Genomic DNA, 24,080 nt, shown 5'->3' with positions numbered 1-24,080 from the left:
CAAGAGCGGCATGTCAGCAACTCGACGCACGACTGCATGTCAGCAACTCGACGCACGATTGGGCCGGCCCACCAACCCGCCCGTTGTTTCGTTTCCTTTTCCGCGCGACAAAAATGTTGAAATACAACAGCGAGTACCACGGCTCGATCCCACGACCGCAGAGACGAACCCCGAGCCATTAGCCACAACACCACACACAACAACCTGAATATAGAGGTGCAGAAATCTATAAGAATAGACGGCAGCATTGAGATTGGAAAACATTTTCAAAAATACTTCTTGAAAATCGTGAGCAGTTTTAAGACGCCGCACTTTTTGTATTCCATATTTCTGGAAAATTTGCAGACCCCAAACAGATTCAAAAAAACACGAACAATTTTCAAAAAAAAAAAATCAGAAAAAACAAATTTCAAAAAACACGAACACTTTTTGAGATTGTGAACAGTTTTTAGTGTTTTTAGAAAATATATAAAGGGCAGCCCGGTGCATGTAGCTCCCATATATAACAGGATTTATTAATTTAGCGACAAAAAAGTTGAAACAATTTTTTTTTAAAAAGCGAACCAAATTTGTATTGTACGCATTTTTGGAAACGCGAACAAAAATGAAAAAGGTGTATGGAAGATAATTCGGACTCGCGGCAAATATAAGATAGCACTTTTGAAAACATATTAATAGATGAACATTTTTGTAATATATGTTGAAGAATTTCTGAATAAATATTCAACAATTGTGCGATATACACAACAAATTTCTAATACAAGATGAACAATTTTATAAATGAGTGAATTTTTTTGAAATTACCATGAAGATTTCCTTAATATACGCAATGAACTTTGTATATATACATGAAAAAGAAACAAAAAAGAATCAAAGATAAAAAGAAATAATAAAAAAAAGATCCACGAACACTTCTTCAATTTTACAGTTTCTTTTCCAAAATCTATGATTTTTTTCCCAAATCCGTGGACTTTTCTTTGGAAAACCCGTGAACTTCTTTTCAAAATTGTTGAACTTTTTTTACTTTTGAAATTCTAGTTCACAAGTTTTTTTTCGATCAAACAGCACCAGCATGGGGTCTCGTGTTCGAGCGGCGTTTTTTTTTTGTTTTCACGAAAAACATATGCGGGCCGGCCCAGCAAGGGAGCAGGGTGTAGCGCCTTTTGTGAATTTTTGTTTTTGAACGGAAAAAAAATTAAACGGGCTGGCCCAGCAGGAGCTGGTGTGCGCCCTTTGCGAAATGTCTGAATCCCAGCCATCCAAATGACCCGAAGGTTCGATTTAGACTGGGGTTGCATAGTTCAGGGTGAGATCGACCGGGATTTCGATTTGAGGGTTCATTTCGCCGAACCTCTACAAATTCAGGGTTTAAAATGGACTTCTTCCTTTTTCTAATAAAGGGCACAAGTTAAAAAAAGTTGCGAGGGGTGATAATGATGACTCGTGTGCTGATGGCGTCAATCCAGGTTGATAGGGTTTTAAGTAGGTACTGGTTTGCATGGACAGCCTGCACTCCTTTCTCAGTTACGTGACCAAGATGTCAAACGCCATAATTTGCTACTCTTGACCTGAACGATCGCACCGTGCATGCAGCCGCCGTCGTTCTGGACCCATTTCTTGTCTGTTGCACAGCAAATGTACCAGTTCATCCAAAGAAAACGTATTGCATTATGGTCAGAGAGTTGTTGCCTTCTGTCTTTCGTTTTCCCATACCCCAGGAGAGGCCACACTAATGGCAACTGCATGCCAACAGCTCAAGATTACGGGTCAAGGAAATGTACAAATTTGCTAACCATCGACTAAGCTTAGTTTCAGAGGAGCGCTCGCAAGCACGCAGCCACTGTGGATGACTGAAGCATGGTCAAAGCCATACGTGGAGGTTCTCACAAAAAAGAAAAGAAAAAAGCCATACGTGTAGTAAGGAGTGTGTTGTTTAACTTGTTTTCGCAACGCACCGGATCGCTTGACAGTTGACGCATGGCCGGAGCAGGATCGCCGGGCGGCTGCCAGCTTGCCGGCTATTGCCCATGCGGCGCCGTTGCGCGCGTACCGACCTCGTGCTGATCACACGCCCGGCCCGGCTGCTTTGCGTGGAGGACCATCAAGTCTCTATCCTCGAAGCAGCCATGTAGTAGTAGCAACAAACAAACAATATAATTGTCTAACCAACACGATATCTCATAGAAGCAGCCATGTTTGTTGCAATAAACAAACAAATATACTCATCCAACCAAGACGTCATCACTTGCGTTATTCATAACAAAATGGCGATTCTCGCTGTCATGCTACCTGAGCAAGCCATGCCTATAAATACTGCCGCGCCCTTGCCGAGTTCGATCCACAGCCAACCAAGTTCCCAAACGAAGCAAATGCCAGCCACGTACGAGAGCTCAGCCAGGAGGAAGCCATTGTTGCCATCGACCGATCTTGGGTCAGCTAGGAACACTCGGAGTCGTCTGCGGCGGAGATGGGATCGATGGGACCTGCCGCCAGGAAGCCGCACGCGGTGTGCCTGCCGTACCCGGCGCAGGGGCACATCACCCCGATGCTCAACGTGGCCAAGCTGCTCCACGCCCGGGGCTTCGACGTCACCTTCGTCAACACCGAGTACAACCATGCCCGCCTCGTCCGCTCCCGCGGCCCCGCCGCCGTGGCCGGCCTCCCGGGCTTCCGCTTTGCCACCATCCCCGACGGCCTGCCGCCGTCCGGCGACGACGACGTCACGCAGGACATCCCTGCGCTCTGCAAGTCCACCACGGAGACCTGCCTGGGACCCTTCCGCGACCTCCTCACCCGGCTCAACGACCCCGCCACCGGCCACCCGCCCGTCACCTGCGTCGTCTCGGACGTTGTCATGGGGTTCTCCATGGAGGCCGCCAACGAGCTCGGCCTCCCCTACGTCCAGCTCTGGACCGCCAGCGCCATCAGCTACCTCGGGTACCGCCACTACCGCCTCCTCATCAACCGTGGCCTCGCCCCACTCAAAGGTACGTAAGGTTTTTGTTTTGTTGTTAGTGCGCGCGCCAAGTATTTCAGCTCGATGCGGCCATTGTCAGCTGCTGATCGAAGCTCGTCTGTCTTTACACGCGTGCAGACGCCGAGAAGCTGACGAACGGATACCTTGACACGCCGGTGGAGGACGTGCCGGGGTTGCGGAGCATGAGGCTCAGGGACTTCCCGTCCTTCATACGCACCACGGACCCGGACGAGTACATGATGCACTACGTCCTGCGGGAGACGGAGCGCACGGCCGGCGCGTCGGCCGTCATCCTCAACAGCTTCGACGACCTGGAGGGCGAGGCGGTGGAGGCCATGGAGGCGCTCGGCCTGCCCAAGGTCTACACGCTCGGCCCGCTCCCGCTGCTGGCGCACGAGCAGCCGCCCACGCCGCGCTCCGCCATCAACCTCAGCCTCTGGAAGGAGCAGGACGAATGCCTCGAGTGGCTGGACGGCAGGGAGCCCGGCTCCGTCGTCTACGTCAACTTCGGTAGCATCACCGTCATGACCAACGCGCAGATGGTGGAGTTCGCGTGGGGGCTGGCGCAGAGCGGGAAGCACTTCATGTGGATCGTCCGCCGAGACCTGGTGAAGGGCGACGCCGCGGTGCTCCCCGAGGAGTTCCTGGCCGAGACGGCCGGGCGCGGGCTCATGGCGTCCTGGTGCCCGCAGCAGCAGGTGCTGGACCACCCTGCCGTGGGCACCTTCCTGACGCACAGTGGCTGGAACTCGGCGCTCGAGAGCTTGTGCGGTGGTGTGCCGGTGATCAGCTGGCCGTTCTTCGCCGACCAGCAGACCAACTGCAGGTACCAGTGCACTGAGTGGGGCGTCGGCGTGGAGATCGACAGCAACGTCCGGCGTGAGGCCGTCGCCGGACTTATCACGGAGATCATGGAAGGGGAGAAGGGGAAAAGCATGAGGAAGAGAGCGCGGGACTGGAAGGAGAGCACGGTCAAGGCGGCCATGCCCGGAGGCTCGTCTCACCGAAACTTCGACGAGCTGGTCCGCGGCGTGCTCCTGCCCAAGAACTAGCTCTACAACGATCTTCACTGTAATTACAGAACGTTACTGCTGTATCTTATTTGCTTGTTAAGAAAGTTCGTTCCTTCCGAGAGCGGCAATGCTACACGTACAAACAGTTTACAGGCTTTTACAAGGTGGGTTAGTTTTTATTGGTCAACAGGTGAGCGGGACGGCCCACCCCTTTAAAAATCAGGGAGAGAGAGGTTTGTGATTGGTTGTTAGATGGAAACAGTTTACAGGCTTTTACAAATCTTTGTATGTGTAGCATTTTTGCTTCCGAGAGTGATGATGGCCATGAGTGGAGTAACAAAAGTTCTGAACATACGGGCAGCTTTTTACGGAGTGTTGATATAGACCGAAATTGCTACACCCACGGACTGAGTTACAGAGGTTTGCTTCCTCTAATACTCTCCAGTCTCCACTCCTCCCCCTGATTTTCAGGTGGGTGGGGCCCCTCCCTCCCTCTTAACCCAGTCACCATTTGCCAACCCATAATGACCATGTAAAACCCTCGTAATGATCCGTGAATGTAGCATTACTCGATATAGACCATGAGGAGTAATGCTACACATACATAGGTTTACATGGGTTTTACAAACAGGTGGGTTTTGATTGAAGATTAAGGGGCAGGAGGGCCCCACCTCGTGAAAATCGGGGGGTGATTAGTTAGAAAGAAAGAATCCTAGTCAGCGTGTAATTGCGTGTGACTCTTTGCATGTTTAGCATCCAATGAGTGGAGTTATCATGGAGATCTTCACTGTAATTAGAGAACACTACTATACCTTATTTGCTTCTTAAAAAAGTTTGTTCCTTTCGGAAGTTTGTCTCTTATAATACTCTGCCTGCGTTACGGACAAATTAAAGGATGATGCATAGAGGAGACTTCAGAGCATACACTCGATAAAGTTGGAGTTACGATTCCTGCAGCGTCTGGACTTGTGTCTAACCATGCGTAGCCTATTACCGTTTATGCTTCCCTTGCCATTTTGCCCTTCCCAGCTAACACCACCTTCAGACCGGTGAAGATAGAGTATTTGACAAAATACTAACACATTAGGGGGTACCGTCCCACAAAACTACCACATTAAAAAAAGTGACTGATAAGTACCAAAATTTTCTAATTTTGTGACTAAAAATTACCATTTTTGAAAAATGACTGGTTTAGACGATTTAAACACGTTTATGACATGCGGGACCCACCTGTCAGGGGTGACGTGGCGGCACGGTCAACTCTGTTTAGTTTGACCGTTAAGTTGACCATTATGACAGGTGGGGCTCACACGCCGTTCTTCTTCGTCCTCTCTGTATTTTCCTTTGGCATTTTACCAAACACCTCCTGTGCATCATCCTATGTTGCTTTCAGTCGGCGCCCAGACGCCCCCTCATGCTCCGGTGGCCTTTGCCGCCATGCACTCCGGTGGCCTTCCATGCCAGAGGGTGCCGGAGGAGAAGCCCGCGCAGCCGCATGCGAAGCCGAGGTGTTGCGACCTCCCTGCTTCCGCCGCCCTCACCGGCCTCCCTTCGAGCTGGAGCTCGTGGTCAGCGGCAAGGAGCAGTAGCAGCGGCTACAAGCAATAGCACCACGGGTATCGGTGTCAAAACCGGCGGATCTCGGGTAGGGGGTCCCGAACTGTGCGTCTAGGCGGATGGTAACAGGAGACAAGGGACACGATGTTTTTACCCAGGTTCGGGCCCTCTCGATGGAGGTAAAACCCTACTCCTGCTTGATTAATATTGATGATATGGGTAGTACAAGAGTAGATCTACCACGAGATCAGAGAGGCTAAACCCTAGAAGCTAGCCTATGGTATGATTGTTGTTCGTCCTACGGACTAAAACCCTCCGGTTTATATAGACACCGGAGAGGGCTAGGGTTACACAGAGTCGGTTATAATGGGAGGAGATCTACATATTCGTATCGCCAAGCTTGCCTTCCACGCCAAGGAAAGTCCCATCCGGACAAGGGACGAAGTCTTCAATCTTGTATCTTCATAGTCCAGGAGTCCGGCCAAAGGTTATAGTCCGGCTATCCGGACACCCCCTAATCCGGGACTCCCTCAGTAGCCCCCGAACCAGGCTTCAATGACGATGAGTCCGGCGCGCAGATTTGTCTTCGGCATTGCAAGGCGGGTTCTTCTCCAAATTCCATATACCTGTTGAATAGTGTCTGGCTTCTAGTGCATGTTGCGCTCCTTGGCTTCTGTGCCCAATAATGGTCATCTTCCACGTGTCAAACGAATGCGAAAAGCCAGGGTGTTTTTTCATTTACCCCCCTAGCTGCGCAAATGAGCCGCCCATAAAAGAGACGGGGATTTAGATCCAAATCACACCATCTTCCTTCCACGAGCATTCATCGGAGCGCATTCGACAGAGATCCATTCCATCATGGCCAGTCGACGCAGCTCCTCCTCTCGCCCCCCCTAGCCCTCAGCCTGGAGATTGGGAGAGATGCTCCGTCCCGCACAGCGAGCTAGTGGCGCTCCAAGCCAAGGGGTTTCTCCCCCCGGCCTACATGGTCCCGGTTCGAGCCGGGCTTGCCACCTATAATGGTGGAGAGCAAGCGGAGAGCGTCCCTAGTCCCTCCAAAGGAGAGCGGGTATGCCTTGTCCCTCATTTGATAAGAGGGCTCGGATTTCCAATTCATCTGTTTCTCCGGGGGCTCCTGGAGTTCTACGGCCTCCAGTTGCACAACCTTACGCCTGCCTCCGTATTGCATATTGCGGGCTTCGTAGCCCTTTGCGAGCTGTTTTTGGGCATCGAGGCTCATTTCGCGCTGTGGAAGAAGTTGTTCTGCCTTATGCCCCGCTCTCACGAGGGGTCGATATATCAAGTGGGCGGAGCCGAACTATGGCGCATCGCCGGTGAAAGCACAAGTGCTCCCTAGGTGGTTTTGGTAATTAATGTCAACATATATCTTGTTGGACTAACACTTTTATCTAGTATATTTCAGACAAGTTCAACAATGAAGTGGCATGGACTAAAGGATGTGGAACTCCTTCAAGATGCTAAGGACAAGGGATTGGCTAAAGCTTCAAGCTCAAGACTCTTCATTTTACATTTTAGTGATCCAAGATCACATTGAGTCTATAGGAAAAGCCAATACTATCAAGGAGGGATGAGGTGTTGCTTAATGAGCCTCTTGCTTCATGTGCTTAGTGATATGCTCAAAAACCCTCAACTACTTTCTCACATCCACATATGACCTAAACCTAAAGCCAAAATCGGCCACACCGATTCTTTCTATCCGACGCCACCGAGTTCATATGTCATAGCCACTGCCACAAACCCTAGGCAAATCGGTCTCACCGATAGGGATCTCGGTCTCACCGATAGGGATCTCGGTCTCACCGAGATGGGATTGTAATCTCTCTGTGTATGTCCATTATCAAAATCGGTCTTACCGAGTTTGAGCAATCGATCCTACCGAGATTACAATGCAAACTCTCTGGTTAACTTATTGCCAAAATCGGTCCCACCGAGTTTGCCTGACCAACTCTCTAGTTAGCTAATTACCAAAATCGGTCTTACCGAGTTTGTGTAATCGGTCTCACTGAGATTACGTTATAGTCACCCAGTTACGTTGTGACGTTTGGTACACCCAAAGCACTCTTGCTTCATGTGCTTAGTGATATGCTCAAAAACCCTCAACTACTTTCTCACATCCACATATTACCTAAACCTCAAGCCAAAATCGGCCACACCGATTCTTTCTATCCAGCGGCACCGAGTTCAGATGTCATAGCCACTGCCACAAACCCTAGGCAAATCGGTCTCACCGATAGGGATCTCGGTCTCACCGAGATGGGATTGTAATCTCTTTGTGTATATCCATTATCAAAATCGGTCTTACCGAGTTTGAGCAATCGGTCCTACCAAGATTACAATGCAAACTCTCTGGTTAACTTATTAGCAAAATTGGTCCAACCAAGTTTGAGTAATCGGTCCCACCGAGTTTGCCTCACTAACTCTCTGGTTAGCTAATTACCAAAATCGGTCTTACCGAGTTTGTGTAATCGGTCTCACCGAGATTACGTTATGCCCTAACCCTAACCATATCGGTCCTACCGAGTTGCATTTCGGTCCCACCGAAAATCCTAACGGTCACTAGGTTTACTAAATCGGTCTGACCGAGTTTGTTGATTTGGTCCCACTGAGATTGGTAAATTGTGTGTAACGGTTAGATTTTTTGTGGAGGCTATATATACCCCTCCACCTCCTCTTCATTCGTGGAGAGAGCCATCAGAGCAAACCTACACTTCCAACTTACCAGTTCTGAGAGAGAACTACCTACTCATGTGTTGAGGCCAAGATATTCCATTCCTACCATATGAATCTTGATCTCTAGCCTTCCCCAAGTTGCTTTCCACTCAAATCTTCTTTCCTCCAGATCCAAATCCTATGAGAGAGAGTCGAGTGTTGGGGAGACTATCATTCAAAGCACAAGAGCAAGGAGTTCATCATCAACGCACCATTTGTTACTTCTTGGAGAGTGGTGTCTCCTAGATTGGCTAGGTGTCACTTGGGAGCCTCCGACAAAGATTGTGGAGTTGAACCAAGGAGTTTGTAAGGGCAAGGAGATCGCCTACTTCATGAAGATCTACCGCTAGTGAGACAAGTCCTTCGTGGGCGAAGGCCATGGTGGGATAGACAAGGTTGCTTCTTCGTGGACCCTTCGTGGGTGGAGCCCCCCGTGGACTCGCGCAACCGTTACCCTTCGTGGGTTGAAGTCTCCATCAACGTGGATGTACGATAGCACCACCTATCGGAACCACGCCAAAAACATCTGTGTCTCCAATTGTGTTTGAATCCTCCAAAACCCTTCCCTATACATTCTTGCAAGTTGCATGCTTTATTTTCCGCTGCTCATATACTCTTTGCATGCTTGCTTGCTATGTGTTGTGAATGTTAAACTTGTGCCTAAACTCCACTTAAACTTAAATTTGCTAAAAACTGCAACTTTGGTACTTAGTGTCTAATCACCCCCCCCCTCTAGACACCTCTTCTCAAGGTCCTACAAGTGGTATCAGAGCATTGGTCTCCATTGCTTTGGTTTAGTCACCATTGGAGGAAGATGGATGAGTCTACTTTGGGGAGTCTTAGACATAGAGTGCCTATACTTGATGGAGAGTATTTTCATGAGTGAAAAAATGAGATGCTTGTAATTTTCAATCAATATCATTTGAACAAGTACATTGCTAGTCCTTGTGCACCTTATGTTAATCCTATGCATCCTACTCTTGATGAGTCGATTGACATGATTAGGAATGTTAGAACTGTTAATCTTATCACTAGAGGCTTGCCTAGAAACTTGGTTGGAAAACTGCCTACTCTTGAGTGTGCCTACACTATATGGAAATTTCTTGAGGAACGATTTCCTAATTATTCCTTGAAAAATCTTGATGAAATTCTTCATAAGTCTATTGCCTTGACTAAGATGAATTCCAATGATCCTATGTTTGGTGATTGTCTATTTGAACTTACAAATCTTATGCGTGCCAAAGGAAATGTTGGAATTATTAGTGATATTATTTCCGAAGCTACTGGAATTCATAGAGGAGATTATTGTCAAACTCATACTAATGAATCACTCTCACTAGGAATTGATCCACCACATGACGATGTTGAACATGGATACTATGATGAGGATGATGATGATGACTTTGATCTTGATGATGCAATGAGACATTTTAGTCTTATGGCAAATCTTCGGGGATATATGGCAGGAGGAAAGGAATGGGTCCTTGACAATGGATGTACCGATCACATGACCGGAGATAAAGACATGTTTCATGAGCTTGCTGAAAATGATAGTCCTTGAAAGTATGTCACTTTCGGTGACAACTCAAAGGGTAAGGTGGTTGGCCTTGGTAAGGTGGCCATATCACATGACAGCTCCATTCAGAATGTTATGCTCGTTGAATCTCTTGGCTACAACTTACTTTCAGTATCTAGACTTGCTGATTTCGGTTTCAATGTCCTATTTACTGAAGTAGATTGCCAAGTGTTTCGTCGAGACAATCATAAAATGGTCTTTACCGGCATACGTAGAGGTGATCTATACATTGTTGATTTCACTAAAAAAGGCTCAACCTAAAACTTGCTTCATTGCTAAATCCTCAAAAGGTTGGTTATGGCATAGACGACTAGGTCACGTTGGCATGAGAAATCTTGACAAGCTTATTAAAGGGAATCATATCCTTGGTGTTAACGATGTCATATTTGATAAGGATAGACTTTGCAGTGCTTGTCAAGCATGTAAACAGGTTGGAGGAAGGCATCCCGTGAAGAACATCATGACCACAAGGAGGCCACTTGAGCTACTTCACATGGATCTCTTTGGTCCCAACGCTTATAAAAGCCTCGGTGGAAATTCTTTTGGTCTAGTTATAGTTGATGATTTTTCAAGATTTACGTGGGTGTTCTTTCTTGATGATAAATCTGTTGGGGAACGTAGTAATTTCAAAAAAATTCCTACGCACACGCAAGATCATGGTGATGGTATAGCAATGAGAGGGGAGAGTGTTGTCCACGTACCCTCGTAGACCATAAGCGGAAGCGTTATGACAACGCGGTTGATGTAGTCATACGTCTTCATGATCCGACCGATCCAAGCACCGAACGTACGGCACCTCCGTGTTCAGCACACGTTCAGCTCGATGACGTTCCCCGGGCTCCAATCCAGCAAAACGTCGGGGATGAGTTCTGTCAGCACGATGGCGTGGTGACGATGATGATGTTCTTCCGGCGCAAGGCTTCGCCTAAACTCCGCGACGATATGACCGAGGTGGAATATGGTGGAGGGGGGCACCGCACACGGCTAAGGAACGATCCGTAGATCAACTTGTGTGTTCTAGGGGTGCCCCCTCCCCCGTATATAAAGGGGGAGAGGAGGGGGGGCGGCCAAGGGGAGAGGCGCGCCCTAGGGGGGGCAATCCTACTCCAAGTAGGTTTGCCCCCCCCCCCTTCCTATTAGGAGTAGGAGAGGGAAGGAAAAGAGGGGAGGGAAGAAGGAAAGGGGGCCCGCCCCCCCTCCCAATTTGGATTGGGCTTGGGGGGGCCCTCCTTTGCCCCTTCTCCCTCCTTTCCACTAAGGCCCAATAAGGCCCATATACTTACCGGGGGGTTCCGGTAACCTCCGGGAGCTCCGGTATATTCCCAATCTCATCCAGAACCTTTCCGGTATCCAAATATAGCCGTCCAATATATCAATTTTTTATGTCTCGACCATTTCGAGACTCCTCGTCATGTCCGTGATCACATCCGGGACTCCGAACAAACTTCGGTACATCAAAACTTATAAACTCATAATAAAACTGTCATCGTAACGTTAAGCATGCGGACCCTACGGGTTCGAGAACTATGTAGACATGACCTAGAACTATTGTCGGTCAATAACCAATAGCGGAACCTGGATGTCCATATTGGTTCCTACATATTCTACGAAGATCTTTATCGGTCAAACCGCATAACAACATACGTTGTTCCCTTTGTCATCGGTATGTTACTTGCCCGAGATTCGATCGTCGGTATCCAATACCTAGTTCAATCTCGTTACCGGCAAGTCTCTTTACTCGTTCCGTAATACATCATTTCATAACTAGCTCATTAGTTACAATGCTTGCAAGGCTTAAGTGATGTGTATTACCGAGAGGGCCCAGAGATACCTCTCCGACAATCGGAGTGACAAAACCTAATCTTGAATTATGCCAACTCAACATGTACCTTTGGAGACACCTGTAGAGCACCTTTATAATCACCCAGTTACGTTGTGACGTTTGGTAGCACACAAAGTGTTCCTCTGGTAAATGGGAGTTGCATAATCTCATAGTTACAGGAACGTGTATAAGTTATGAAGAAAGCAATAGCAACATACTAAACGATCAAGTGCTAGGCTAACGGAATGGGTCATGTCAATCACATCATTCTCCTAATGATGTGATCCCGTTAATCAAATGACAACTCTTTTGTCCATGGCTAGGAAACATAACCATCTTTGATAAACGAGCTAGTCAAGTAGAGTTATACTAGTGACTATATGTTTGTCTATATATTCACACATGTATCATTGTTTCCGGTTAATACAATTCTAGCATGAATAATAAACATTTATCATGATATGAGGAAATAAATAATAACTTTATTATTGCCTCTAGGGCATATTTCCTTCAGTCTCCCACTTGCACTAGAGTCAATAATCTAGATTACATAGTAATGATTCTAACACCCATGGAGTCTTGGCGTTGATCATGTTTTGCTCGTGAGAGAGGCTTAGTCAACGGGTCTGCAACATTCAGATCCGTATGTATCTTGCAAATCTCTATGTCTCCTACTTGGACTTGGTCCCGGATGGAATTGAAGCGTCTCTTGATGTGCTTGGTCCTCTTGTGAAATCTGGATTCCTTTGCCAAGGCAATTGCACCAGTATTGTCATAGAAGATCTTCATTGGTCCCGATGCACTAGGTATAACACCTAGATCGGTAATGAACTCCTTCATCCAGACTCCTTCATTTGCTGCTTCCGAAGCAGCTATGTACTCCGCTTCACATGTAGATCCCGCCACGACGCTTTGTTTAGAACTGCACCAACTTACAGCTCCACCGTTTAATAAAAATACGTATCCGGTTTGCGATTTAGAATCGTCCGGATCAGTGTCAAAGCTTGCATCAACGTAACCATTTACGACTAGCTCTTTGTCACCTCCATATACGAGAAACATATCCTTAGTCCTTTTCAGGTATTTCAGGATGTTCTTGACCGCTGTCCAGTGATCCACTCCTGGATTACTTTGGTACCTCCCTGCCAAACCAATAGCAAGGCACACATCAGGTCTAGTACACAGCATTGCATACATGATAGAGCCTATGGCTGAAGCATAGGGAACTCCCTTCATTTTCTCTCTATCTTTTGCAGTGGTCGGGCATTGAGTCTGACTAAATTTTATACCTTGTAATATAGGCAAGAACCCTTTCTTTGTCTGATCCATATTGAACCTTTTCAACACTTTATCAAGGTACGTGCATTGTGAAAGTCCAATCAAGCGTCTTGATCTATCTCTATAGATCTTGATGCCCAATATGTAAGCAGCTTCACCGAGGTCTTTCATTGAAAAACTTTTATTCAAGTATCCTTTTATGCTATCCAGAAATTCTATATCATTTCCAATCAACAATATGTCATCCACATATAATATTAGAAATGTTAAAGAGCTCCCACTCACTTTCTTGTAAATACAGGCTTCTCCAAAAGTCTGTATAAAACCATATGCTTTGATCACACTATCAAAGTGTTTATTCCAACTCCGAGAGGCTTGCACCAGACCATAGATTGATCGCTGGAGCTTGCACACTTTGTTAGCTCCCTTAGGATTGACAAAACCTTCCGATTGCATCATATACAACTCTTCTTCCAGAAATCCATTCAGGAATGCAGTTTTGACATCCATTTGCCGTATTTCATAATCATAAAATGCGGCAATTGCTAACATGATTCGGACACACCTAAGCATCGCTACTGGTGAGAAGCTCTCATCATAGTCAACCCCTTGAACTTGTCGAAAACCTTTCACAACAAGTCGAGCTTTATAGACAGTTACATTACCGTCAGCGTCAGTCTTCTTCTTAAAGATCCATTTATTCTCAATGGCTTACCGATCATCGGGCAAGTCAACCAAAGTCCATACTTTGTTCTCATACATGGATATTTCATGGCCTCTAGCCATTTTGCGGAATCTGGGCTCATCATCGCTTCCTCATAGTTCGTAGGTTCATCATGGTCAAGTAACATGACTTCCAGAATAGGATTACCGTACCACTCTGGTGCGGATCTTACTCTGGTAGACCTACGAGGTTCAGTAGAAACTTGATCTGAAGTTTCATGATCAATATCATTAGTTTCCTCACCAATTGGTGTAGTTGTCACAGGAACCGGTTCTTGTGATGAACTACCTTCCAATAAGGGAGCAGGTACAGTTACCTCATCAAGTTCTACTTTCCTCCCACTCACTTCTTTCGAGAGAAACTCCTTCTCTAGAAAGGATCCGATTTTAGCAACGAAAATCTTGCCCTCAGATTTGTGATAGAAGGTGTACCCAATAGTTTCCTTTGGGTATCCTATGAAGACACATTTCTCCGATTTAGGTTCGAGCTTATCTGGTTGAAGTTTCTTCACATAAGCGTCGCAGCCCCAAACTTTAAGAAACGACAACTTTGGTTTCTTGCCAAACCACAGTTCATAAGGCGTCGTCTCAACGGATTTTGATGGTGCCCTATTCAATGTGAATGCGGCCGTCTCTAAAGCATAACCCCAGAACGATAGCGGTAAATCAGTAAGAGACATCATAGATCGCACCATATCTAGTAAAGTACGATTACGACGTTCGGACACACCATTACGTTGTGGTGTTCCGGGTGGCGTGAGTTGCGAAACTATTCCGCATTGTTTCAAATGTAAACCAAACTCGTAACTCAAATATTCTCCTCCACGATCAGATCGTAGAAACTTTATTTTCTTGTTACGATGATTTTCCACTTCACTCTGAAATTCTTTGAACTTTTCAAATGTTTCAGACTTGTGTTTCATTAAGTAGATATACCCATACATGCTCAAATCATCTGTGAAGGTGAGAAAATAACGATACCCACCGCGAGCTTCAACATTCATTGGACCACAAACATCAGTATGTATGATTTCCAACAAATCAGTTGCTCGCTCCATAGTTCCGGAGAATGGCGTTTTAGTCATCTTGCCCATGAGGCACGGTTCGCAAGTACCAAGTGATTCATAATCAAGTGATTCCAAAAGCCCATTAGTATGGAGTTTCTTCATGCGCTTTATACCGATATGACCTAAACGGCAGTGCCACAAATAAGTTGCACTATCATTATCAACTCTGCATCTTTTGGTTTCAACACTATGAATATGTGTATCACTACTATCGAGATTCAATAAAAATAGACCACTCTTCAAGGGTGCATGACCATAAAAGATATTACTCATATAAATAGAACAGCCATTATACTCTGATTTAAATGAATAACCGTGTCGCATCAAACAAGATCCAGATATAATGTTCATGCTCAACGCTGGCACCAAATAACAATTATTTAGGTCTAAAACTAATCCCGATGGTAGATGTAGAGGTAGCGTGCCGACCGCGATCACATCGACTTTGGAACCATTTTCCACGCGCATCGTCACCTCGTCCTTAGCTAATCTTCGCTTAATCCGTAGTACCTGTTTCGAGTTGCAAATATTAGCAACAGAACCAGTATCAAATACCTAGGTACTACTGCGAGCATTAGTAAGGTACACATCAATAACATGTATATTACATATACCTTTGTTCACTTTGCCATCCTTCTTATCCGCCAAATACTTGGGGCAGTTCCGCTTCCAGTATCCAGTCTGCTTGTAGTAGAAGCACTCAGTCTCAGGCTTAGGTCCAGACTTGGGTTTCTTCTCTTGAGCAGCAACTTGTTTGCTGTTCTTCTTGAAGTTCCCCTTCTTCTTCCCTTTGCCCTTTTTCTTGAAACTGGTGGTCTTGTTAACCATCAACACTTGATGCTCCTTCTTGATTTCTACCTCCGCGGCTTTTAGCATTGCGAAAACCTCGGGAATAGTCTTGTCCATCCCTTGCATATTATAGTTCATCACGAAGCTCTTGTAGCTTGGTGGCAGTGATTGAAGAATTCTGTTAATGACACTATCATCAGGAAGATTAACTCCCAGTTGAATCAAGTGATTATTATACCCAGACATTTTGAGTATGTGTTCACTGACAGAACTATTCTCCTCCATCTTGCAGCTATAGAACTTATTGGAGACTTCATATCTCTCAATTCGGGCATTTGCTTGAAATATTAACTTCAACTCCTGGAACATCTCATATGCTCCATGACGTTCAAAACGTCGTTGAAGACCCGGTTCTAAGCCGTAAAGCATGGCACACTGAACTATCGAGTAGTCATCAGCTTTGCTCTGCCAGACGTTCTTAACATCGTCAGTTGCATCAGCAGCAGGCCTGGCACCCAGCGGTGCTTCCAGGACGTAATTCTTCTGTGCAGCAATAAGGATAATCCTTAGGTTACGGACCCAGTCCGTGTAATTGCTACCATCATCTTTCAACTTTTCTTTCTCAAGGAACGCATTAAAATTCAACGGAACAACAGCACGAGCCATCTATCTACAACAAACATAGACAAGCAAAATACTATCAGGTACTAAGTTCATGATAAATTTAAGTTCAGTTAATCATATTACTTAAGAACTCCCACTTAGACAGACATCTCTCTAGTCATCTAAGTGATTACGTGATCCAAATCAACTAAACCATGTCCGATCATCACGTGAGATGGAGTAGTTTTCAATGGTGAACATCACTATGTTGATCATATCTACTATATGATTCACGCTCGACCTTTCGGTCTCCGTGTTCCGAGGCCATATCTGTGTATGCTAGGCTCGTCAAGTTTAACCTGAGTATTCCGCGTGTGCAACTGTTTTGCACCTGTTGTATTTGAACGTAGAGCCTATCACACCCGATCATCACGTGGTGTCTCAGCACGAAGAACTTTCGCAACGGTGCATACTCAGGGAGAACACTTCTTGATAATTAGTGAGAGATCATCTTAAAATGCTACCGTCAATCAAAGCAAGATAAGATGCATAAAGGATAAACATCACATGCAATCAATATAAGTGATATGATATGGCCATCATCATCTTGTGCTTGTGATCTCCATCTCCGAAGCACCATCGTGATCACCATCGTCACCGGCGCGACACCTTGATCTCCATCGTAGCATCGTTGTCGTTTACGCCATCTATTGCTTCTACGACTATCGCTACCGCTTAGTGATAAAGTAAAGCAATTACAGGGCGTTTGCATTTCATACAATAAAGCGACAACCATATGGCTCCTGCCAGTTGCCGATAACTTCGGTTACAAAACATGATCATCTCATACAATAAAATATAGCATCACGTCTTGACCATATCACATCACAACATGCCCTGCAAAAACAAGTTAGACGTCCTCTACTTTGTTGTTGCAAGTTTTACGTGGCTGCTACGGGCTGAGCAAGAACCGTTCTTACCTACGCATCAAAACCACAATGATAGTTTGTCAAGTTAGTGTTGTTTTAACCTTCGCAAGGACCGGGCGTAGCCACACTCGGTTCAACTAAAGTTGGAGAAACAGACACCCGCTAGTCACCTGTGTGCAAAGCACGGCGGTAAAACCAGTCTCGCGTAAGCGTACGTGTAATGTCGGTCCGGTCCGCTTCATCCAACAATACCGTTGAACCAAAGTATGACATGCTGGTAAGCAGTATGACTTGTATCGCCCACAACTCACTTGTGTTCTACTCGTGCATATAACATCAACGCATAAAACCTAGGCTCAGATGCCACTGTTGGGGAACGTAGTAATTTCAAAAAAAATCCTACGCACACGCAAGATCATGGTGATGGTATAGCAATGAGAGGGGAGAGTGTTGTCCATGTACCCTCGTAGACCGTAAGCGGAAGCGTTATGACAACACAGTTGATGTAGTCGTATGTCTTCACGATCCGGCCGATCCAAGCACCGAACGTATGGCACCTCCGTGTTCAGCACATGTTCAGCTCGATGACGTTCCCTGGGCTCCAATCCAGCAAAGCGTCGGGGATGAGTTCCGTCAGCACGACGGCGTGGTGACGATGATGATGTTCTTCCGGCGCAGGGCTTCGCCTAAACTCCGTGACGATATGACCGAGGTGGAATATGGTGGAGGGGGGCACCGCACACGGCTAAGGAACGATCCGTAGATCAACTTGTGTGTTCTAGGGGTGCCCCCCTCCCCCGTATATAAAGGGGGAGAGGAGGAGGGGGCCGGCCAAGGGGAGAGGCGCGCCCTAGGGGGGGCAATCCTACTCCAAGTAGGTTTGGCCCCCCCTTTCCTATTAGGAGTAGGAGAGGGAAGGAAGAGAGGGGAGGGAAGAAGGAAAGGGGGGGTCGGCCCCCCTCCCAATTCGGATTGGGCTTGGGGGGGTGCACCCTCCTTTGCCCCTTCTCCCTCCTTTCCACTAAGGCCCAATAAGGCCCATATACTTACCGGGGGGTTCCGGTAACCTCCCGGAGCTCCGGTATATTCCCAATCTCATCCGGAACCTTTCCGGTATCCAAATATATCCGTCCAATATATCAATTTTTATGTCTCGATCATTTCGAGACTCCTCGTCATGCCCGTGATCACATCCGGGACTCCGAACAAACTTCGGTACATCAAAACTTATAAACTCATAATAAAACTATCATCATAACGTTAAGCATGCTGACCCTATGGGTTCGAGAACTATGTAGACATGACCTAGAACTATTCTCGGTCAATAACCAATAGCGGAACCTAGATGTCCATATTGGTTCCTACATATTCTACGAAGATCTTTATCGGTCAAACCGCATAACAACATACGTTGTTCCCTTTGTCATCGGTATGTTACTTGCCCGAGATTCGATCGTCGGTATCCAATACCTAGTTCAATCTCGTTACCGGCAAGTCTCTTTACTCATTCCGTAATACATCATTTCATAACTAGCTCATTAGTTACAATGCTTGCAAGGCTTAAGTGGTGTGTATTACCGAGAGGGCCCAGAGATACCTCTTCGACAATCGGAGTGACAAAACCTAATCTCGAATTATGCCAACTCAACATGTACCTTTGGAGACACCTGTAGAGCACCTTTATAATCACCCAGTTACGTTGTGACGTTTGGTAGCACACAAAGTGTTCCTCCGGTAAACGGGAGTTGCATAATCTCATAGTTACAGGAACATGTATAAGTTATGAAGAAAGCAATAGCAACATACTAAACGATCAAGTGCTAGGCTATCGGAATGGGTCATGTCAATCACATCATTCTCCTAATGATGTGATCCCGTGAATCAAATGACAACTCTTTTGTCCATGGCTAGGAAACATAACCATCTTTGATAAACGAGCTAGTCAAGTAGAGGCATACTAGTGACTATATGTTTGTCTATATATTCACACATGTATCATTGTTTCCGGTTAATACAATTCTAGCATGAATAATAAACATTTATCATGATATGAGGAAATAAACAATAACTTTATTATTGCCTCTAGGGCATATTTCCTTCAAAATTGCAAGTACAAAAGATCTTCAAAAACATCGCTAGGAAGGCCCAAAATCAGTTTGAAGTGAAGATCAACAAGGTTCGCAGCGACAACAGAACGGAGTTCAAGAACGCAAATGTGGACACCTTTCTTGACGAAGAAGGGATTTCACACGAGTTCTCGGCTACGTACACACCTCAACAAAATGGAGTTGTTGAGAGGAAGAACCGGACGCTCATCGAAATGGCGAGAACGATGCTTGATGAGTACAAGACACTGAAGCACTTTTGGGCAGAAGCGGTTGAGACAGCTTGTCATGCAACAAACCGCTTGTATCTTCACAAGCTACTCGGCAAGACGGCATACGAGCTCCTCACCGGTAACAAACCCCAAGTTGGATACTTTCGAGTATTCGGCTCAAAGTGCTACATTCTTGATAAGCATTGTCGTTCTAAATTTGCTTCTAAGTCTCATGAAGGTTTCCTACTAGGTTATGGCTCAAACTCTCACACATACCGTGTCTACAACAATTTCACCCGAAAGGTTGAAGAGACGGTAGATGTGAAGTTTGATGAATCTAACAGCTCGCAAGTAGAGCAATTGCCAATTGATGTAGGAGACAAAGATCCTTCGGAAGCAATCCAAGACTTGTCTATTGGCAAGGTTCGTCCAACGGAGGTGAAGGAGAGTACCTCGTCCGTCCAAGTGGAAGCTTCTACTTCACGACAAGGTGAACCAAGAGTTGATACGGAAGCATCCACAAGTGGGACACACCAAGATGAAGAAAACGAGGAAGTGCATCAAGAAGAACGTCAACAACCTCCTTCTCCACCACGACAAGAGAACGACAACGCCAACAATGAAGAAGATCAAGAAGAAGAAGAAGATGAAGAAGATGTTCAACCAAGACCCAAGCAAAAGCTTTCATGAGTTCGAGCAAGAATTGCTAAAGACCATCCCGTCGAGAAAATCTACAATGATATTCAAACCGGGAGAATCACTCACTCTAAAACTCGTTTAGCTAACTTTTGTGAAAACTATTCTTTCATCTCTAGCATTGAACCTATGAAGGTCGAAGAAGCATTGGAAGATCCGGATTGGATAAACGTTATGCATGAAGAGCTACACAACTTTGAGAGAAACCAAGTTTGGACATTGGTTGAGAAGCCGAACAACAAGCACAACATCATCGGTACCAAATGTGTGTTTTGCAACAAGAAAGATGAAGATGGACAAGTAGTTCGCAACAAAGCACGTCTCGTCGCCCCAAGGCTACACACAAGTCGAAGGTATGGACTATGGTGAGACTTATGCTCCCGTTGCTAGACTTGAGTTTATTCGCATCTTACTTGCCTATGCTAATCACCATGATATCACATTGTACCAAATGGACATTAAAGTGCTTTTCTAAATGGTGAAATAGAGGAGGAAGTTTATGTTAAACAACCTCCCGGCTTTGTAAATCCTAAGAAACCAAATCATGTTTACAAACTTCACAAAGCTCTTTATGGTCTTAAATAAGCTCCTAGAGCTTGGTACAAATGCTTAACGAAGTTTCTTCTTGGAAAGGGATTTGAAATTGGGAAAATTGATTCTACTCTTTTTACTAAAAGGGTTAATGGAGAGTTATTTGTATGCCAAATTTATGTTGATGATATCATATTTGGATCAACTAACCCTCATTTTAGTGAGAAGTTTGGAAAGCTAATGTCGGAGAAGTTTGAGATGTCAATGATGAGTGAACTCAAATTCTTTCTTGGGTAAGCAAACTAAGGAAGGTACTTTTGTCTCTCAAACGAAGTACACTAAGGACTTATTCAAGAAGTTCAATATGCAAGAATGCAAAGCTATGTCTACACCCATGCCTACTAGTGGACATCTTGATTTGAGCAAAGATGGTGAACCAGTTGATCAAAAGGTTTATCGCTCCATGATTGGTTCATTGTTATACCTATGTGCTTCACGTCCCGATATTATGCTAAGTGTGTGCATGTGTGCAAGATATCAAGCTGCTCCTAAAGAATGTCATCTTAAGGTTGTGAAAAGGATAGTGAGATACTTAATACACACACCAAATTTTGGCATTTGGTATCCTAAGAGGGCCTCTTTCGATCTTGTTGGCTACTCTGACTCAGACTATGCCGGAGACAAGGTTGATAGAAAGTCCACTTTGGGTACTTGTCAATTTCTTGGTAGATCTCTTGTGTCTTGGTCCTCCAAGAAACAAAACTCGGTATCCTTATCTACCGCCGAAGCGGAGTGCATTGCCGCTGGTTCATGTTGTGCTCAATTACTCTGGATGACCCAAACTCTTAAAGATTATGGGATATATGTGAAACATGTTCCATTGCTTTGTGACAATGAAAGTGCTATCAAAATTGGACATAATCCTGTGCAACATTCTCAAACTAAGCATATTGAAGTTCGTCATCATTTCATTCGAGATCATGTTGCTAAGGGTGACATTGATCTTAAGCATGTTCGCACCGAAAAGCAATTAGCGGATATATTCACTAAACCTCTTGATGAGAAAGTGTTTTGCAGGTTGAGAGGAGAATTGAACATCATTGATGCTTCAAACTTGGAGTAAAAACTCCATTGGATACATGCAAGACATGAGCTTATGACTAATCCTGGATATTTCTCTTATAATGAAAATCTTATATCTTGGACATATTTGCATCTTGCATGTTATCTAACCCATGTAGGTACTTGGTTGAATCAAATTCCATGAGATTGTAACCTACTCACATCTTGAGCAATCTCTACTTCACCAAGTCTCTATACAAATGTGGTTGAAGACAAGGAAGCACGGAACCATTCAAACATATCCTTTGACAAATTCTATGTTGAGCTTCATGATTGTCATTTTTGGATATACAAGTGCTCTTCCTTGCAAGAACTAACCCATGTAGGTAGATGGACTCAAATTCCAAGTGGTGCTCCCAACTCTTGATGAGCCACATCAACCTTGAGCAACCCACATAAGTTCAACTACATGATCAACACCACCAACCAAGGTATGTTATTCCATCTTAGAGAAGCTTTACTCTGAGACATGAGCTAAAGCAACTCGACAAGATGAGAATACATCAAGATGCTTAAACAAAAAATTGCAACCCCATTTTGAGCTTAAACGATGAGTATGACCTATGATCAAGTGATCTCACTTGACTCCTAAGTCAATATACTCTAACATAGGTGACCTTGTCGCCGACCATCTCTAGATGAAGTTCTCTTGTGTTCGTCTCTGTGTTTTTGCATTTGTCTCATGCATATTTGTTTCCCCTTTCAAAAAAAAACTTCATCTATATTTCTTTCTTTTCTTTTTGTTTGCTCTGCATTTTATGCATCCAATTCATTGCATATCATTTAGTTAATTCCTTGCAAATCTGTGTGAGATCTTATTAGTCTAGTGAGCTGAGGTGACAAGTGTTTTCTCTGCGATGAACTCGATTTCACCGATTAGTTATTTTTGGTCCAACCGAATTCTTTCGGTACAACCGAAGCATACAACTCGGTGCCACTGATTTCACCACAGGAAAAACAGTTTGCCACTTATTATGTGTTTCGTCTGTTCCAGCTCCACTCAATGAATCTTGTCCTCTACAAGCATCACATTTTTATAAATGCTTTGTGCTGTGACTCAAGGATCAAACCCATTCATGACAAATTCCAGAAGCCCTTCTTGGAAATTGATGTCAAAGGGGGAGAGAGAGATCACATCAAAGCTTATCATTTAGAGAGAGATCACATCAGAGAATATCACTTCCACAGGGGGGGAGAGAGATCTCCAGGGGGAGAAAATACTCAAGTAGAAAGTATTTCTCAAGGATCCCAGATGCTTGGTGTTCAAGAGGAGAGATACCACATGTCTTATTGAGGGGAAAGACATGTTCATATGTGCTTATTTGCAATAGTTTGCACTAGCTCTGTTCATTCATATCTTTTAGCTCTGATTTTTTGTTCCCTATCTTCTCCCAGTATCCCATGCTAGATTCAGGGGGAGCAAGACATCTAAGGGAAAGAAATCATTTAAATTCATTGCATATCTTTACTCTTGGGGACATGTCTAATCCAATGTGGTACTTAGTACTCACTTTCTTCATGTCATCCCAGTCTTGGTATTCTTGTGGTTTCTTCTGTTTGCCCTGGTTAGTGGATGTACCTGTGTTATCTAACCTTGTTTGTGCAGGTTCATTCCATCCTAAGCCAAATCAAGACTACAAGGTAAGTATATGCATCACAATCATGTGTATGAAGATTTCTTGCTGATGTACATACTGTTTGCAAGAAGGACTCATGAGCATGAAGGTATTTTCTTTATTATTCTTTGCTCTAATGCATATGGCCAAGATACATGTAACACATTGCTTACTCTGTCATGGTTATGCTCTCACATGCTTCTGTTGGGGAACGTTGCATAAAATAAAAAATTTCCTACGTTCACCAAGATCAATCTATGAGTTCATCTAGCAACGAGAGAGAGAGGAGTGCATCTACATACCCTTGTAGATCGCGTGCGGAAGCATCCAACAGAACGGGGTTGAGGGAGTCATTCTCGTCGTGATCCAAATCACCGGAGATCCTAGCGCCGAACGGACGGCACCTCCGCGTTCAACACACGTATGGTTAGTGTGACATATCCTCCTTCTTGATCCAGCAAGGGGGAAGGAGAGGTTGATGAAGATCCAGCAGCACGACGGCGTGGTGGTGGATGCAGTAGGGCTCCAGCAGGGCTTCGCCAAGCAAGTACGGGAGGGAGAGGTGTAGCAGGGAGTGGAGGGAGGCGCTAGGGTGTTGGGTGCGGCTGACCTCCCACCCTCCTCTTTATATAGGGACCCCAGGGGGGCGCCGGCCCTAGAGATGGGATCTCTAGGGGGGCGGCGGCCAAGGGGGGTGGAGTGCCCCCCAAGGCAAGTGGAGGCGCCCCCTCCCC

At 45.3% G+C, this 24,080-nt stretch overlaps 1 protein-coding gene across 2 annotated transcripts; it reads left to right on the top strand.

Moving 5' to 3' along the window:
* Positions 1-2,389: 2,389 nt before the first annotated feature.
* On the top strand, positions 2,390-4,106 carry LOC119325542 (7-deoxyloganetin glucosyltransferase-like). Of its 2 annotated transcripts, none has more exons than XM_037599273.1 (2): positions 2,390-2,987; positions 3,095-4,106. In XM_037599273.1, the coding sequence occupies exons 1-2, from the start codon at positions 2,468-2,470 to the stop codon at positions 4,027-4,029; spliced, it is 1,455 nt and encodes a 484-aa protein (XP_037455170.1). In that variant the 5' UTR covers positions 2,390-2,467; the 3' UTR covers positions 4,030-4,106. The 2 variants fall into 2 exon arrangements, with proteins under 2 accessions (XP_037455170.1, XP_037455171.1); XM_037599274.1 differs by having other exon boundaries at positions 2,539-2,987; positions 3,070-4,106.
* The last annotated feature ends 19,974 nt before the right edge of the window (positions 4,107-24,080 follow it).

The sequence above is a fragment of the Triticum dicoccoides genome, chromosome 6B, assembly GCF_002162155.2.
Source record: "Triticum dicoccoides isolate Atlit2015 ecotype Zavitan chromosome 6B, WEW_v2.0, whole genome shotgun sequence".
Lineage (NCBI taxonomy): Eukaryota > Viridiplantae > Streptophyta > Magnoliopsida > Poales > Poaceae > Triticum > Triticum dicoccoides.
This window is presented reverse-complemented; position numbering and strand designations above follow the sequence as displayed.